Raw genomic sequence first — 18,551 nt, 5'->3', positions numbered from 1 at the left:
TGATGGTAAACTCTATTTGTCCTGCTGAAAGATGACCAAGGAGGTTTAAATTAAGTGACTGAACTTTGTAACAACTTTCCATCCATCCATGATCCAAACCGCTATCCATCCATGATCCAAACCGCTCAGCCTCACAAGGGTCGCGGGCATGCTGGAGCCTATCCCAGCCATCTTCAGGCAGTAGGCAGGGTACACCCTGAATTGGTTGCCAGCCAATCGCAGGGCACACAGAGACAAACAAACATTTGCACTCAAAATCACACCTAGGGACAATTTAGAGTGTTCAATCAACCTACCATGCATGTTTTTGGAATGTGGGAGGAAACCGGAGTAGCCGGAGAAAATCCATGCAGGCACAGGGAGAACATGCAAACTCCACACAGGAAGGCCGGGGTCGGATTCGAACCCACAACCTTTGCACTGTGAGGCGGACGTGCTAACGGTTGTCCACCGTGCCGCCCGTAACATACAATAAGAAACAAAAGTGTGTCTGAAGGCCTCCTTCTCTTTAATGTCACAAAAAGGTTTGTAAAAATGTAACTAGTGGACCTTTATGATTGCAGATTTATGGCACCAATGGTTGTCAAGCAACAGCTACAATCATTTAATTTCACTTGTTAGTGTAGATAGGCAGGTCCTGCCCCTGGGGATGCATTGATTAAAATCCTACTATGAGGTGCCGTTGCCATAGCAATGCTCAGAGATTCAACTGATGGGTCGTTATGTGGCAAAATTATCTAGTGGGGAGTGTGAGGGTGCCGACTGGCAGGAGTCAAGAATGAAGCACTCCAAATATGAAGCTGCTTCGAGACTAAAGCCTAGTGTCAAACTGGTTTACAATGCAGACACACTAAATTGACACTTGCGGTGTCCACTGACCTGTTGTCTGTTGTTGGGTGTGTAGGGGAGCATGGTGGATACATGAAACATTAGCTCGTAGTCCTTGTAGGTGGTGTAGAGAGAATGCGTGCCTGTGGAATCAGCTGGAACAGCAAAAACATCTCCGTTTTAGACTTGAAGATCATTTGAATTGCATTCAGATTACAGATGGGAAATCTGGCACCAGGGTGAAAAGGATTGGATCAATTATTATTATTAAAAACAATATTATTATTGGCCAGGGAATAAAGTCGCTTTGAAAATTCGGAACTCCTTCCAGTGCTACCATATTGAAGAGCGTAAAGCTGTCCCTAGAATAAACCAACGCCTGTGCTGGTTGCAACCATGTACAGTAGCACACTCCTTGCCTCACTCACGTCACAGCACCATTAATCAACATAAAATTCACAATTAAAGTGCTTGACTAATTAATAAATAGCTCTACCAATTCCTATTACAGATGTAAATGTATATACCGTTGGTTTGCACTGCAACATTTATGGTTTGTCTTACTTTTGTTATCTAGCTGCGCTCTGTATTTGGTGAAGCCTTTGAGGCGAACTCTCTGGCCCAAAAGATCCAAGAACTCCTCCAGTGCTGGTCCAGCGCTCTCGTTGTTGTACATCTCTTCTTCTGTGCTTTGACCCGCCTTACAATACAGTACACCCACCTTGTGCTGGAAACTTAGCTGGAAAGAGAGACAAACACACAGGCACACACTCAGAGAGTAAGTATAATTTCCTGTTGCAGCTGTGTAGCATATAAAGCACTTGTGCATACTCTGCATGATGCACTTTAACGGCAGTGAGTGCCCACTTGTCACGTCGCAGCTAATGCAATGGCTTTCAGAACCTCCTCTAGAAAATAACTGAACTCCCCCTTTGTAAAGTAAAGCTATGACATCACATAGGCTACATGCAGAAGATAAATCTTAACCCAGTGAATAGGTACATACTAGATACCTCCAGATGTTAATAACAAGCAGTAGATTTGTGAATTACAACTAGGAAATGCAAGTTACACCGTATTATCCCTTTCAAGTTAGTTAATCCCCCTTGAAAATTTTTTGGGACAAATATTATTATTGTTATAATTATCATTATTGTTATTACTATGGTACTGTTTGGCTTTGATCAAGGTACATGTCTAAATGGCAAAGTCTTGCTGATAGAGTCAAAATATAATTTTACAGTTTATTTTGTTTTGTTTTGACTGCGGGTATTATTACTGTCCAGGTCAAAATGACATGTCGAGCCTTCTCAACCACCATCAATCTTGAATGGCTCACTGCTCCTTGAACCTGACCAAAACAAAGTGTCAAAGGGGAAATAATAAATAACCGCCTGCCTCAGTATTTGGCACCTGTTGCCCATATCCTCACCGAAGGGCATCTTCTTGAACTTGCAGGTCTAAGTCTATATATAGTCTATACATAAAAAAAAAGTTTCTGTGGATGTGAAAAGTAACAACAACAAAGTGGAATTGCTTTTCTCCTCCCATACAGGTCATCAGCTCCTGGTGTACTGCTGACACAGTTGTCATGGTGATTTGCTCTATCAGGCAATCTGCTGTGCACTAAAGTGGCAGCACTGACAGATGGCTATTATACCATGTCAAGCAGTGGTAATGGCAAGATGAGGTTGCTTCCTTTGGAAAAAAAATACATTTATTGGGATCACGTCACCTTATACTCTTGTTAAGACATTGGCCAATGGCAAGAACAATTACATTGACGTGGTGGGAATTGGGAATTTAGTGCTCTAAATGTGCAAACACAAGTGCATTGGTAAGGCTTCTGGGATACAGTTCACAATGCACTGAATCCACCAATAGATTTTCCTAAAGTGGTTTCAACTCATGAAATCCTTTAAGACAAAAGGAATCTCCAATGTCCATCTCTCTCAACAGTATTAAACCACAAAAATAAAAAACACGTTATTTATAGAGGCACCGCAACTGACCGAAGCACTATATAGAGAACTTGTGCAGAACAAGCGAGGGGCCATTCATTCTATTAATCCTTTAATCTTTAAATATGATGGCAGGTGATTGAGTCTCTTAAGGGAAGGGAGGCACTACAATAGAAGCCTCAATAGGCTTATTGTGTTGTTGAACGTGTGAACAAATCTCATTTAAACCTGTATTATATCTCAGGATTCATTTACCATTGAATTATTTGGCTTTACCGCTCAAGTATCAGATAATCAATGGATCTGATCAAAAGAAATCCAAAATGACCGAGTATTTGTGGTTCGAATAATACCAAGTCTGGCGGAGATACAAATTGAAGACAATAATTTATTGCAAGGATATAATTATTATAAACACCAAGATGCTAGTTCCAATCTTGTTCCCATCTGGCCTTGTTAAAATTAAATGTACAATGTTTGAGATAATGTAAAATGGATGGTGAAAGAAAGGGTTTTGTCATTTTCCAGATGGAGGCAAGTGTTATTTGATATTTTACATGAATAGCTTACTTAATATGATTTACGATATATGATCTAAAATCATATCCCAAAATATCTACCAGGCTAATGCATTTCCCAGTCCATCTGCACACATGTAAAATAGGTTTACGTTTTATCTCCTTTTTCATCCTGGCAACCGAATGCGCTGCTTTGAGGGATTTTCTCTCAGCACAATTGATCATGTAAATATTGTGAAGGCCTACTCTCACTCGCCATGAAAACACATGCAGTACAATCTGATAGACAAAAAAAAAAACGTTCCACACTATCCACTGTGTGCATGTGCAAAAAAATGAAAGGCTTTCGAAGTTGGAGTCCCTCCTGTCATATTGTTGAGTTGCTAAAAATCCAGTTTTCTTGCCTTGTTAAACATTTACACAATGATAATTTTCATGATCAAACCAGGGGTGTGTACAAATAAAGATGCCACATATAAAAGTGGTCTTGTTTTCATAATTAAACATCTTTTAACAAAGTTACCATTGTGATTAATGAACAAAACTATTATGCTTTTAATTACATTAAATTTGCTTTAAAGAGGTCACTTGACTCTTACTGTTTACACTGTGGGGAAAAAAAATCTTGTTATACCAGAGGGAAATGCCACTCATTCATTCACATTTTGAGAGGCTGTCCCCTGACATTTGGATGGAAAGCTTAAGCTAACAAATGTAATTACGCTGATAAGTAGCCATATCTCTAATAGGCAGACAAGCAAGTGCAACGCTGCTTAATCCCTGCACGCTTCTTCCTGTCCAATGACTTAATACATGTCAGTGTTCTTATCGCTAAAAGACCACTCACACCTTGATAATATCAGGTGACATCCTGCACCATTCAAGCAAAATAGCCCATCACAAACACAGAAGCTATTAAATGTGTAACTTCGAAATCAGGTTATCAGAGCATATCAATAATTGATCCAGGAACCGCGTGTTTAGGATTTATATTGATTGTATTAAAGTGTGATATTTGCTGTCTTCGATCTCCAGCACGTTTGAAAGTTCCCTTATGCCCTGTAAACAACATTTTAAAACATCATCTGATGAACAGTACTTGGCGATTTTTTAAATCAAATTTAGCTGGGGTCTTTAACAACCCTCTCTGTGGTGTGTCACATTTACAAGACATATTGCTTTACAGGGTCTTTAATGATAGAATCGGATTACACTGTAATAATATATTGACGGTTGATATAGTGCTAAATATTGTCAGCTCAACATGGTCGACAGCACAAGTGGTGTGGTATTGTAGGAATATACTGTATATGCTTGGGTTATCGTAAACATTTTTAAATGACTTCATAGGCAGATTCTCATCTTCCCCTACGACACATATTTCACATCTCATGCACAGCATGCCGCTTTCCTGTCCTTTTTAGTTTAACAGTTCTGCACAGCTATTACCTCAGCTTCGGTTTTATGGGTTCAACATTCTGTTATGACATTCCATGCCTATATTGTTAATAATGAATGCGGAGGTGCTCCCAAAACCTTCACCCAAATGTCAAATTATGTGGAAGACTGCATTTACTATACAAGCATGTTCTCTTGAACGAGACCGAACATCCAGCTGCTTAATCACCAACTAAAGAAGTCTGCACTTACCCCTTGTTCATCCAACTTGAGTAGTTGCTCCGGTACTTTAGGGGAGTTGATTGCCAGCCTCAAGCATTGGATATTGAGCTCTGGGATTACATATTCAAGTACTTCTTTAAGCGGCAACCCGCGGGCCGTCCCGTGTCGTGCTGTGGATGGGATTGCATCTTCCAGAATGGCTCCTCGCAGGGTGGTCAGCTGTCAGGATACAAGGCAAAGGCAAGGCAAGTTTATTTGTACAGACAACTCAAAGTGCTTTAGATACAAATGGAAAAAGACTCAACAATTACACTCTCTTTTATACAATACCGACAAACTGGATACAAAATTAGGTACAACTGATCTATAAACAGGGACAGATAGAAATAGTTCCATTTTGATACAGTCAAGTAATGTTCTACACCACAAAGAGCAAACCCAATAATACATATACTGCCGAATTCACAAAGAATGAAGTGCAGATGAAAATTTGGACGACATGTCAACAGTATATCGGAGCATGACGTGTCATTTAAATACGCGCAATCTGCACGTGCTTTGTGAACCAGATGCTATCTGTTTGTTCCATTTTTACCGGTTAGCGCCACGCAAAAGCCACACAGTCCTTTAGTGAATTTGGCCCATAGTCTTTAATTAACATAATTTTGGCAGTTTGTCTAAAAAATGAGCAGTACTATCTTTTTAGAGGCAGGACTTTTGTATCACATCTTTATACCTAAATTCATGCAGGTGTACCTAAAGTTGTGGCCCGAAACATATTAGGCTTAGGTCTCTGTGTGCTCTCCTTTCATGTAGGTCAGCAAGTCTGGAACACGATGATTTGATGATGGCTTGAAACATTTTGTACCAATATTGAAATGAGTAAGCTCATGCTTGCTCTTGCGAGATACAGTTCTAATACAATTTCATGTTCTGCCGTGCTATTCAGGGCAATGGCTCATTACAGCTCCAATGGGCAGCATTAACATCTCCCATTGTAAATAATTAAAATAGTCTAACTGAACACTACGTGTTAAGTGGTATTTTAGTGTTATGACCATTAATGTGCCGGTAACGGTTGAAGCAAACAGCTTTAAAACACGCCGCCGGTAACGACGTGTTGTTGTTTGGAACATTACAGACACATTTACACCTATGAATCCCACCCCGATCTGCACGGCCTGCGGACTTAGATGTCAGCAGTCAATGGTTGCCGGAGAGAGAGAGGCATGCTGAAAAGCAGATTACTTAACAGCAAGCGAGAGTGGGACACTGAGGCGAAGAGCGCTGGGGCTTAATGATAGGAGCCCATGCAAATAGATGCTCCACTGGTTCGGGAGTTAAAACTGCGTGCGACATGCAGGGTTCGCATGACCCAGATACATTGTTTCATCGAGGGAGTGTCGCCTGAACCTAAGAATGGTACTGGATATCGGTGACATTTCTTTGCCTGACACATCTGTTCCACCTGAATTATTCATTGGCTGAGACCACCAAGCATCTATCAGTGAGAGGGTTCCTATACCACCAGGGACCATGAGATGCAGCATTCCGGTTTGTGGATTAATAACGTCGCATGTGCATGGGTGAGGGAGCGCGTGCAAGGCCAATGGCAATAAGACGGCTTCTGCAAGACTGACCTCCGAGCCATGACTGGCACAGAACCAAAGGATGCATTTGGGTGTTTAATGTTGATTTGAGGAGCGTGAGCTTCCCCTTCTTTTCATGGTCAATGAAGCATTTCTGCAGGCTTACAGGCTTGTCACAAAGGAAGTCATAACTCACTAAGTAAGGGTGTTGAGCAAGGAAGCCAGTATGCCAGTTTGGCATGGCAGCAACGAGGCCAGTCCAAAGAGACCTGCTGCTCATTAATCAAGACCACACTCTCTGACCTTTAAGATGAAACAGTTCTACTTACACTGAGGAAACAAGGAGGAAAATTTGATACGGGCACAAGTCGGCTACATGGCCATCTTTGCGTCCATCCATCCATTATCTTACAATGTATTACAATTCACAGGCGTATGATTTGTAGGTAATCATGAACCAAAAACAGATTCACACAAAACTGACAATTTCCTTTTAAAGTGAGATTTATCCTCCATTTTTATGATACTGTAGTATAATAAAATATTTATGTACAGTGTTTGTCGCTCCACTTAAATTGATAATTGTCACCAATGCCATGGACAAAATGTCCAACTGCAAAATGTAATTTATGTTCGGGTGGATACAATATACAAACCCTAATCAAACACTTATTTATTTTCCTCTTTTTAGTAGCATTCAATGATTACTTTGTCATCAGTTGAAGTAAAGGAAGAGCAACAGTGTTTATTGAGTACAAAATACTAGAGCCGGGCATTTTATTAAAAATTTGCGGACCGGTAATCGCCTTCTGCTGTCCGTTTATCTGCTATTTTTTCCCGGTCAGAAAAAATAGTACCCGCCTATGGGCCGTGCGAAACACGGCAAAATATGGGCTTCAGACTATGCTTAGTCCGACTATTTTTTATAAGTTTCCCATTTATCTCCTACAAAATGGGCATCCATCATATGCGGATAAGCGGACCGGTCTGACTGTCACATAGGCGATATGCCCAGCCTTGCAAAATACATTATACTAAAAAGTGGTATCAACTCTAATGCTTTGATCAGACATGGTTTCACTCTGTCTGCGTCACCTCTGTAGCGCGGAGGTTTCATTTAGCCTGAGAACACCCTTGTAGTGCCTGAATGATTTCAGCGATTTGAACATGTTGTGCTGAAGGCAATGTGAGGAATAGCATTTAAAAGCATGTCCAGGGGAGAAGTCAATACTCTTACAGGAAATAGGTGTCTCTACCATGGATCCATAAACGTTTCAGTCCGATCACTATGACACTAAGCAGGACGGAAAGGTCAAACATCAGAGTATTATGTTTACCTGACTGGTTCTGAAGGTGACTCGATAGTTGTACTGCATTCCATCTTTCTCCTTTCCATCATCCAGCCTCTCCCTGCGGATGCTGACTGCCACAGGTCCCAGATGGTCGTCTACACCAAAATAGTTTTGATGCTCTGGAGACACGTTTAAAAAAAGACCAAATTAATCTCAACAGTTCAATGTTGACATGTATTCCAAACCTTTCTCAAGCATCTGTGAGGACTTATTTGGCAAATGATCAAGAGATAAAATCTCAGCTTTTTGCTTTGAGAAAATCTGTCTGGCTATGTACTGTATTTATTGCTGAAAAAGGTTTGAGCTATAAACGTACAGCTTTGACAGCAGATTAAAACAAGGGGAGAAAATGGTCCAACAAAAAGACCAAACTGATTGACTCAAAATTAGAACATAGGTGCTCTTGGATTTAATGCAGAAAAAAACACTGTAACAATAAAAATGAAAAATACCTCTTTATAAATTTCCATTGAGCTAGTGTAACTCATCACCAGCAATGGACAGTATTCTCATGTAGCATATGAATAGATTTTCAATTTAGATTGTAGAGCTTTGTCAATGCAGGTTATATTTTTTTATATCTGGAATTAATGAACCTATGATCCCACATCAAGCATACCTATATGAGATGAAGCCAGATAAAAGTGAGAATTCTTTCCAGTCCATGCTCATGATAAGATTGCTGCAGATGATTTAGATGTTGTGTCCTTGCCGCTTAGAGACCATGCATCTTAAATGCACAGCTACCTATCATTTTTGTATTGACTAAGAGCAAAGCGCATTTAATCATGCATAATAAATAAACTATATCGAGGTAAGTCAGTGTTATCCATGTGAGGAATGCATGACTTCTTTGGGATAGTGGACTGAGGTGGAATGCTCTGTAAGGCATAAGGTCAAGAGCTAGTAGAAGGCCAAGACCCAACTGAACACTGATGGTGTCAAATGCAACGGAAAGTTTTTTTGTCAACACCTTTGCGTAACATGTCACGGGCTCCCATCACTTGGTGTTGACAATATGCCAAAGGTTACAAAATGGATGGCTTGGGTTGTCATGTCAAATAGCACCTCAAGTTTGTCTTCCTGCCACCTTGCAATGAACAGCGAACATCCACATCAAACGTCCACAGCATCACATGCTTCTATAAAACAACAGTGTTTTATAAACTATTAACTCAATCACTGCCAAATATTTTCAGACCTTCTTTTACCCTAACGTTTGAATACATTTGAAAAAAAATGCATAAGTTCCTGGGATTGAATGGCTGGACTGTGAAAAAACAAATATGTCAATGGCAGTGAATGAGTTAAGCCTCTTCAGTTTAATGACTTCCGGTATACATGATGTGACCATGTATACTGGAAGAGGGTCTGGCCTTTGGCTGTGGATAAACACTGTTCATTAGGGCAGTCTCGGAGGAACAACACCCCTGCTGATGCAAATATGGCTTTAAGCAATCAGTGAGATCAATGTTCAGCAGGCCATGCTGATAAAAGCATCCACGTCATGGTTGTGTGAATGTGTGTCTTTTTTGTACATGGGTGTGTATGTGTCTGAGGTGATGACAGACTTGTCTCTCCAGTAAAACACCTCATAAAAGGGGGAAGGGCCACATTCACAAACTGTGAAAAAGCATCATCTTCACAAAAAGAGATGAACAAGAAAAGCAAAGTGACAGCTGCACATGCTACTTCAGCTAGTCACACTATATGTGGTGGCCTGAGTTACCAGAGAGGTTAAACACTCTAAACAGAACCATTTGGAGAGCGAGGGACGGAGGGAGCCTTTCACAGTTGATGATTATCCGAGGAAGTTCAATGGTACATCTAAACGTACAGTAATAGTCTCATTAACCTTGCCAGGAGGGCTTTAAGTGATGTTACAAACTGACACTCTGAGTATAATTTAAAGCAGAGCATGTTTTTTTGTGGACATTCAGGCATCTGACAGTTTTAAAAGGTGAAGCAGCTGTTTTCTGTGTGGCTTAAGGTTGGGAAATTCAATCTGCTGAGTGCAGTCAATCCTAAAACAGTGGGAAAACAGATATGTATATAATGATGTGATGGGTTGGGCTGGCATGGGTATTTACAGCCATGCTCACAGGTGTTTTAACGGGGAGATTGGGAACCTTGGCGTAGTTTCACTGACCCCATAGTTTCATAGGAAGGGTCCTCACACCCCACTGCCCCCCATGGGGAACAGCTGCAACACAGCCTCTCGCTCACCTCTTACTTCACACATGACCAATCACAGCTTCTCAGCAAGGTTAAACGCAATATCCAGAGAGGACATGACCGCTCTCTCAAGGAAGAGAAACATACACTCTTGTACCCAACACAATCCAACTATTGTTCTAGACCTAATATCATCTGGTCCTGTAGCTACAAATAACTGGAACGTCAAGATATCTGATATGATGAGTTAAGGCTGTTCCTTTGGGGAATGAACGTGCTTTCCCACTACGTTTTTTTTTTTCTCAGGGAAATATATTCCAATGAGTCACTCATTTTCAATGCTATTATTGTTGTAGCACAGACTTTGTATAATGATCAATTTTACTTGTATTTCCCCATAACACAAACATGTCAAAAAAGTTCAATTAAGCACATTCACAATGTTGCAAAAGTATTAAGCATACTGAAATGGTTATGAGCTTGCAAAACCAATTCCTGCCACCTCAGAAATGGCATCGATCCATCTGTTGCTCGCATGCTATATATAGAACATTGTCACCATTTTACATCACTGTTAGCCAGCAGGCCCTTGACAGGCTAATATCAAAAAGTTATTTTGCTCTGCGGGTCAGTACAATTGTTGGTCCAGAAGTTGCCTGTTTACCTTATTCTACCTTTGTGAGTGTGTTTTTTTAATTACAATTCGTTCTAAAGACACGGTTTTATAGGGTAAAAAATATGCTAGGTGCGCGATTTAACACAATAAAGCAAAGGTTAAAGCAAAGTGCCTGTGCAAAAAAAGCAATCTGATAAAATGATAGACTGGGTTACCAGGACTTATAGCACTACTGGCAGACAAACGTCGAGACAGATTTCTTACCTTTTCCATAGAAGAACTTGTGGTAGTAGTAAGCACCAAGGTCAATGTGCTCAATGATGTAGCGTTTGACCTTCTCCCTATGGATGGGCTGGCTTTCTCGAGGAACCTCCAGAACAGAGACGCCTGCATTGGTGCAGTGCGAACTTAGCGAGGATTCAAAGGAGCAGCTCTCCGACAGTCCGCTGTAGTTGGCACTGTTGGTTCTGGAAAGTGAAATCTTTCTCTCTCCTTCCCCTCCGATCTCGTTGCGAAAGTGCGGGCAGCCCAAGACGAGGCTATTGCTCTTTCCGTCCCCCTCATCAGCATCCAAGTTCTCCTTTGGGTTCAAGTCTTCCCTGCTCCCTCGTGGTGACTCAAAGAAGGCAGAATTTCCACTACTACATCCTATTACTCCGGCATCTGGTCCTGGTCCCGGTAGAACACCGGCTCCAACACCGGACAAGCCCCCAGCGGAAGCGGCTGAAGCTCCAGTAGTTGTGTTCTTCCTCTGGCTCAGGTTAGCTCGGCTTGCAACAGCTTCACTGATGTTAAAAAGAACACTCTGAACATCATAATGGGCAAAGCATTTTTGAAAGCTGAGTGGTCTTCGATCATCCTCCAGAGAGAGTCTCAAAGCATCACTTTCGCTCTTAATTGTCCGCAATTTCCTGAACAAAGATGTTTCAGATGACTCTGACTTCAGGCGTCTCATGAAGGACTTCTCCCTATCTCTGCTATAGAGGAAGGAGCTGTCTATATAGTCAAAGCCTGGAATTGTGACAAACTCCCCCCTGGCGATCTGGGCTGCTGTCTGTAAGCTGGGGGAGAGGGAGGCATCACAGCGCAACAACTCCGGAAAACCCAAGGGTGGTACACTGCGGTGGTCCAAGGTATCCACTCTGTAGCCCTTGAGCATGGTAAAAAAGCCATCCCCACTTAAACCTTGACGGTCAATAGAGGATGTACTTCCATATTCACGATGTAAAGAGGCCCCAGTGTTAGGATTGACAGCTGTCTGATCTACTACATCTTCAGAATCAATGTCACTGATTGTTACATCACTGTTGCTGCGTTGACGAATAGGGTGAAGGCCTTTCAATGGTGAGTGACTAAGGAGGTCACTCAATGTATACTTTGCATCAGAGTAGTCTACCTCCAAACAGACTGGTTCATCTTGCGCAATTAATTCCACAGTATGGTCCTGCTGGCCGTTCTGAAATATTGGTATCACACTCTGATAGTTTGGTGATGGCCGTCCATCCCATCCATCTTTTCTTGGAGGCCATTCTGTTACTCTGGCCCTGACGCCCATTTTAGGCATGGCTGGAGTACCATTTGTTTTGCCGGGACCTTCTAGTTTGCCTTGCATGTTGGAGCCTGGTGGTCCCATGCTACCATTGAGGGCTTTAAGTTTCCTGCTAAATAACTCCTCTGACTGCATGCCTCTGTGGTATTCTTCTGGGCCTCCCACGACTCCCACAAGGTTTGATTTATTATCCGTGACCGGGCTCAAAATGCTCATATCTTGCAAGCAAACCCCTTGAAGAGTGGACTTCTAGGACCCTTCTTCATGATATCACGAGGTCTGCTCACTGATGAGTGAAGGAGAAGGGACTTCTCTTTTGAGATGCTGTTGTCATACCTCACAAAAGGCCACTGGCACAACAATTGACAAACAGCATTCGGATGGGAAGGACAAGCATCTGAGGAGTTTTGAGGCACTGCAGGGTGAAATCTTTTCTCACAGCCTGCCACCAACTTAGAACGACAGCTGGAAGAGGTGGACCTAAAGTAAAAGGACAGAACCACAGAGGGAAATATTAATACACATAGCTACTGTGCTACCACACACTTAACTGGAACATTGTTATGCAAAACAAGTAGATCCTGTATTTTCTGGTGTGGCCTATTGTGATGACCTCAAGTGTTTGCACATTGTTTTGTTTTATAAAATATAGGCAGAGTTACATTGGGGCGTCTTTATGCAGAATATGGGGAAAAGTAGATCCTGCTCATTATGATACAGCTCACTGCGTTGACCTTAAGCAGGGTTCACTAACTCTGATCCTCGAAGGCTGCTATCCTGCATGTTTTAGAGGTTTCCCTCCTCCAACACAGGTGATTCAAATCGTTATTAGGGTTCGACAGAACTTTCAGATTAATTGCTCCTTTGAACCCGGTAAATTGGAGGAGGGACACATCAATGACATGCAGGATAGGGGCTCTTCAAGGACTGGAGTTTGTGACCACTGACCTAGAGTGGTTGCACACGATTATGTTGGACGGAATCAAGGGTTGTATTGGATTTAGAATTTGGTGATGTACAGAATATCACCAAATGTAGCTGATTGGAGTATTTGAGAGGAGTTGGTACAATTAGGGCCTGATACCTAAACAGATGCATATCAGCTTGCCCAATGCCTAACAGATGGTGGTGAAGCGAATTACAGTAACAGGAGACAGATGTTCAGCTACACATTTACATGAACAAATATCTTATACTGCCTGCAGGATCAAACCTGCAAATGATACAACAGGGATGTTTCTTCATATTGAAATACAGTTTTCATACAGTTTGATTGTTCGACAGAAAATTAGACCACGTGAGTTAAATTGGGCATGACAAATTTTATAAACAAAAATATGTTATGAGGCAAAATTCCTGACGTCCCTCTGTTAGCATAAACTCTCAAGAAAAGTTTATGCTATGCTTCCCCTCTCAGCTAACTAAGAGAATAAACAAAAGGGACACTATCTATGTCTGTATCCAACAGTCTCGTAAATAGTAAATGGGCTGCAATTACATTGTGCCTCTCCCTCCTAATAATATTTGCCAGATCATTTACTGTATGTCCGCTTATCCTGTTCAGGGTAGTGGGCAATGGATGTTTGAGATCCCAGCTGACTGAATCGCAGACAATTGCGAATGAGGGATTGAGTAAGGATCTGACCCCATACCAGCTGTGTGAATATCAGCTATGCGAGTGGGCGTTCCACTCGACTGCCCTTAGCCCCAAAACACACAAAATCTATGGTATATGTATAGTTTGAATACTTAAATAGGACAATGAAATTTGTGTCATTGATCCATCCAAATTTCAATAGACAGCATAATCAACATACAAAGCTGACAAAAACAGAACTCTTACAACACTTACAAGTTGTTCTTTAAATAATTCTGCACTGAAGGTGTTTTATAGATCCTGGGGACTCAGGCAAGGGCGCTATGGGAAAACATTCATCAGACTGCACAAAGTCAAAGTTCTTAAAGAGGACAAAACCACGTCAGTGTCACCACAGAGTTTCTGTTGACCTAAATTATGTTGTCTTGTTCTAGATAGCTCCAGCCTTACTGGTCTTTCCTTTAAATGATTATTACCGCTGTGGAAGATGGCAGTAAACTGGGGCTTTGCTTAAGATCAGTCCACAGGCCCCAAACTTTAACTTTGCTTTCTCTACTATTTATGCTCTTCTGTTATACTATCATTAAGCAGATAGACACACTACTTTGGAATGAAAATATGGTTCGGATCATGTCATTTAAGCTTGTCTGTACACTTTAGCCAAACGCATAGATTACTAAAATACAGTAGGATCCCATTTTGACAAATAATTGCTAGAAAATTGGCAATCTTTCCATGACATGTCTCTGAATGTGTTTTATTGGCTTGTCTTGCTTTCAATTGCTTTGTTTACAAGTACAAAATGGTTGGTGCTATTTAACACAAGCAGTGTGTCATGTTGCAGCAATTTAGAAAAAAAAGACTGATCTGGGAAGTACTGTATGTCTGTTAAGTGTTTGTAACTGATGAATAACAAAATGTAAAGTAAACAATGCCAAAGGCCTTCGGTTAAGGTAGAAGGTGTGATTAAACTGCTTTTGTCCTTTCCATATATAAACCCCCAAATTAGATGTTTTTCCAATCCCTAAGAAATAAAGACAGTCACACAGTACACGAGTAATAACACAAATGTACTCCAATACTAACATGTAAAAGGATTAGAACACCAATCCCAAACACACCAGGAGCTATTTTTTTTAGCAAAACCATACTCTCTAAGAAATCTAGGAGCAATTTTCACAATCTGACAAGAAAACTCAATCTAGGCTCCAGATTCAACTACTACTACTCAACAGAAAATGCAGAGCTGCCCCAATACTGTCATGTCACATTCACACATTGAACTGTACAAATTACAACAGAGGCATTTTACTGAAGACATGCTGATATCTCCTTTCACAAAACAAAAAAAAAAACAAATTTCTACTAACGCTCAGCTGAATCAGTATATGCAAGGAACCGATAAGATATACTTTATAATATACCGATTTGTGTCAATTAGTGGATCCAAGAGCTCAGTGTAAACATGCTGAAGGTGCATTTAGCTGCTATGATGCACACAAATAGGATAAACTGCAAACAGAAGTGAAGTCAGCCACAAGTGTAAATGCTTTTAAATCCAGGTTAAAAATGTAGCTTTTTTTCCCCCCATGCCTTTGATTAAGGTCTTATAAACATTTTAAATCTTTTTTTTCCTTTTCCTTTTCGTTTTTTTTTTTGTTTTCTCTGCATTGAGTCGCCTTGTGCATGAAATGTGCTACATAAATAAAGCGGCATTGCCTTGCCTATGATGAATGCAAAGGCATAAAAACACAGACCTTGTCAGTCTATAATTATTTAGTTAGAAAGCAAAGCACCTTGAAAGTGTCACCTACTCGCTAGTAAATGTGATGTAAAGAACACAGAGGAGCCAGGAAAATAGCCTCAATAATTTGCCTGTTTCTCCTTGTTTATGTTGCCGTGGAAGGTCAGGACAGGGTGAGAGGGCTTTTATTTCAGATGGGAGACGAGGCAGCATAACCCAATGAACATGGTGGTCTGTGTTCCCCTGCCCTCATTCTATTAATTTATTTCTCTGTGACAATGATCAATGAACACATTTGTACCATGTCTCCTTCCACCTCCAACACGCCACAACCTCAACTAATGGAGTGTGTGGCAGGATCCATGGTCAGCAGAATCTGTCTATTGTGTGTCTTCAAGGTGGCTGTTTTCTGTTCCCGCCACAATGCCAGCATGTGCTATAGGGAGGCAGCAGATGGTAGGCAGGCAGGCTATGTTCCTAACAGGCCCTTATTACTGAAGTAATGCACAGTTATTATGGATGTTTAAGACACAAAGCCTGGCAAACTATGGGGCTGGATGGAGGGATGAGAAAAGAAGGGAAAGGGGACATACAAAGGGGAAAATGCATCAGAGCACTCGGTATTTACACTCAAGGAAGAATAATGTGAGCAAGTGGCCTTCTCTCCAAGCTTATAGCAGCTAATGACTATATGAAAGCAAAACAGGCTATGTGGAAGATAGACAACATCGTTTAGCTGTACCTTGGTCCTTGGTTTAGGGACTTGACATCTGAACATTTGAGATTACAAATGATATTTAATGAACTAGTTTACACCGCAGTGTAAGAATTATAGTCATCACACAGTGAGACAAGGACCGCTCAGTTACTACCATACTTTCATACTTTCATTTGATTGTTTGATTTCATTTATTATCATTTCCACTTTTATATAAATTATGTTTGAAAAGTGTTTTTCATACAAATATTTACTGTAAATGCCACTTTACTACTGTGTTAGTGTTGGTTGGTTGGTTGGTTGGTTATTTATTCAATCAGCTTCAATAAAAGAGAACAGAACAGTCTACACAGTTTTCCAAGAAAACAAGCCAATCAAAAAGGCGTAGGATGAAGGTACAGCTTATCAAGCCTGCGCCTTTTATACATTACAAAACATATATCGTAGTTGTAATAAACTCCGGTGCCTTAAATTTGTCTAACAACACCGCCATAGTAACGGAACTGCGAAATGAGGACCCCTTGTAAAAATAAAAAAATATAACTTTGCTGTCTATTACAGATCACAAAACTTTGAAAAACGAAAAGGAGATGTCATGGCCGCAGTTTCTGTGGAATCCCAAAATCTGTGAAATTCTATCTGGTCAGCAACAAAAATGAATGAATTACCAAACTGATCGAGGATTAATCACTAAGCCAAATACGACGAAATTTAGGGTGCATGCGGATTGGTAGATTGATATGGCAAATACAACAGGATTGAAATTGTTGGTGGAGGTACAACATCGCAGGAATGGATTGCGTTTGACCTCTGAGTTCCAGTACCGTACAAAACAGAAGCTTCAGACAGTAGCCTAGTCAGACAGTAAACAGTAATTGTCTTTTGGTTAAAAGTAATTTGATGAAGAAAAATGGAGCAGTTAAAAAAGATAAACAGCGATCATTATTGCTCTACGATTAAATCATTTAGTTTTGAGGGAGGACGATAAAAGTTAACAGCCCAACATATTTTTGTGGCCTCTCTACTTTAAAAATGATAATGTCAAAAAGGCCGTAACTAGTCAGATGCAATGTGAATCGAATCATTGCACTTTTCATTATCCCTATTTCCAGCAAAGGAGCCATAAAATCCTCCCTAAAAGAGTCCCTTATTTCATTTTTATTCTCTGATGTCAGATAGATATCTTGATCAATTTTAGATGTAGAAAGCAGTCCATCTGATTTGCACGATCTTAAAATAATCCTCTGACACAGTGGCCTTGGAAGTTGGCCACATAATAAAACAGAGTGAGGAAAGTTAACATATTCTCTCCACCATCCTGAGATTAATACTCATCTGTCAGCGATATGCCATTTTTCTTTGCCAGAACAGAACATAATGTCAGCCAGCTCTGATGAACCCCTTTATTAATCACTTCTGCAGTATGACGAAGCAAGAGTAGAAGTCACCCATCCCAAAACTGCCTTTGATCGGTTTTATCTCTTATTTTCTGTTCTTCACACATTCATCACCATTGTTCATGTTTTTCTTGCTCTCTCTAAAAAAAAAAAAAATCTTCATTGTTGATTATCTGCAGATACTATGACGATATACTAAATGTATTACTCAAAATCATAGCAGGGATTAAGACCACCTTTTATTTTATTGTATTCTATCCATACAAAGACTAAAAAAAGACTAAAAAAGTAAAGAGACTTAAATAGATGCTATTTTTAATATTTCTCTTGTTTTTAGTATTATTGGCAATACAGCATGTTTGTATTGTGTCTCAATTGTGGAAACTTCTGGAACAGTGAAATTCCCTTGAGGCTGAATAAAGAGTATCTCTATCTCTATCTATTTATATATAAACCGCATGTCTTAATCGCAAATCTCATTTTAAGTGCATCTATCTGATTTTTGGAGTGTCTATTTGCAGTACATCTCTTTTCAAGTGACCCATACCTTATATCAACGCACTAACACTGACAAAACAACCCACATGCGTAGCCATACATACAACATGTAAAGAGATACACAATAGTACAAAATCAGAAGAGTGACTTCAAAATTACTCCACTGGCCACTTAATTCTTCACTGTGGTTTTGATTTACCGCAGGCGCGCACATGTTTGTGTCTACAATTTGCAAGTTTTGAAAGCACTGACTGCTTGCTTACACTGTGGTCACAGTGACAGATATCTTTATTATACCTGAATTCTATCCAAATATGTACAAGGTCTGATTTTGATTTAAGGATATCAATTTCCAGGCATTTTTTTCTGTTACACTGACTGATATCCAC

General features: G+C 40.5%; 1 protein-coding gene across 6 annotated transcripts in view; it reads right to left on the bottom strand.

Moving 5' to 3' along the window:
* The window catches only part of sipa1l2a (signal-induced proliferation-associated 1like 2, genome duplicate a), an 80,698-nt gene that overhangs the window by 34,810 nt on the left and 27,337 nt on the right, over window positions 1–18,551 (bottom strand). For all 6 annotated transcript variants that reach the window (XM_086044751.1, XM_086044755.1, XM_086044754.1 and 3 more), the window contains exons 3-7: window positions 10,924–12,688; window positions 7,854–7,987; window positions 4,958–5,146; window positions 1,393–1,567; window positions 880–983 (exon numbers count right to left, since the gene is read on the bottom strand). In XM_086044751.1, the coding sequence (XP_085900877.1) occupies window positions 880–983; window positions 1,393–1,567; window positions 4,958–5,146; window positions 7,854–7,987; window positions 10,924–12,424 (2,103 nt within the window). In that variant the 5' untranslated portion in view covers window positions 12,425–12,688. The remainder of the gene's footprint in view (window positions 1–879; window positions 984–1,392; window positions 1,568–4,957; window positions 5,147–7,853; window positions 7,988–10,923; window positions 12,689–18,551) is intronic.

This window comes from Filicampus tigris, chromosome 11 (assembly GCF_054856515.1).
Source record: "Filicampus tigris isolate MCC_2025a chromosome 11, RoL_Ftig_1.0, whole genome shotgun sequence".
Lineage (NCBI taxonomy): Eukaryota > Metazoa > Chordata > Actinopteri > Syngnathiformes > Syngnathidae > Filicampus > Filicampus tigris.
This window is presented reverse-complemented; position numbering and strand designations above follow the sequence as displayed.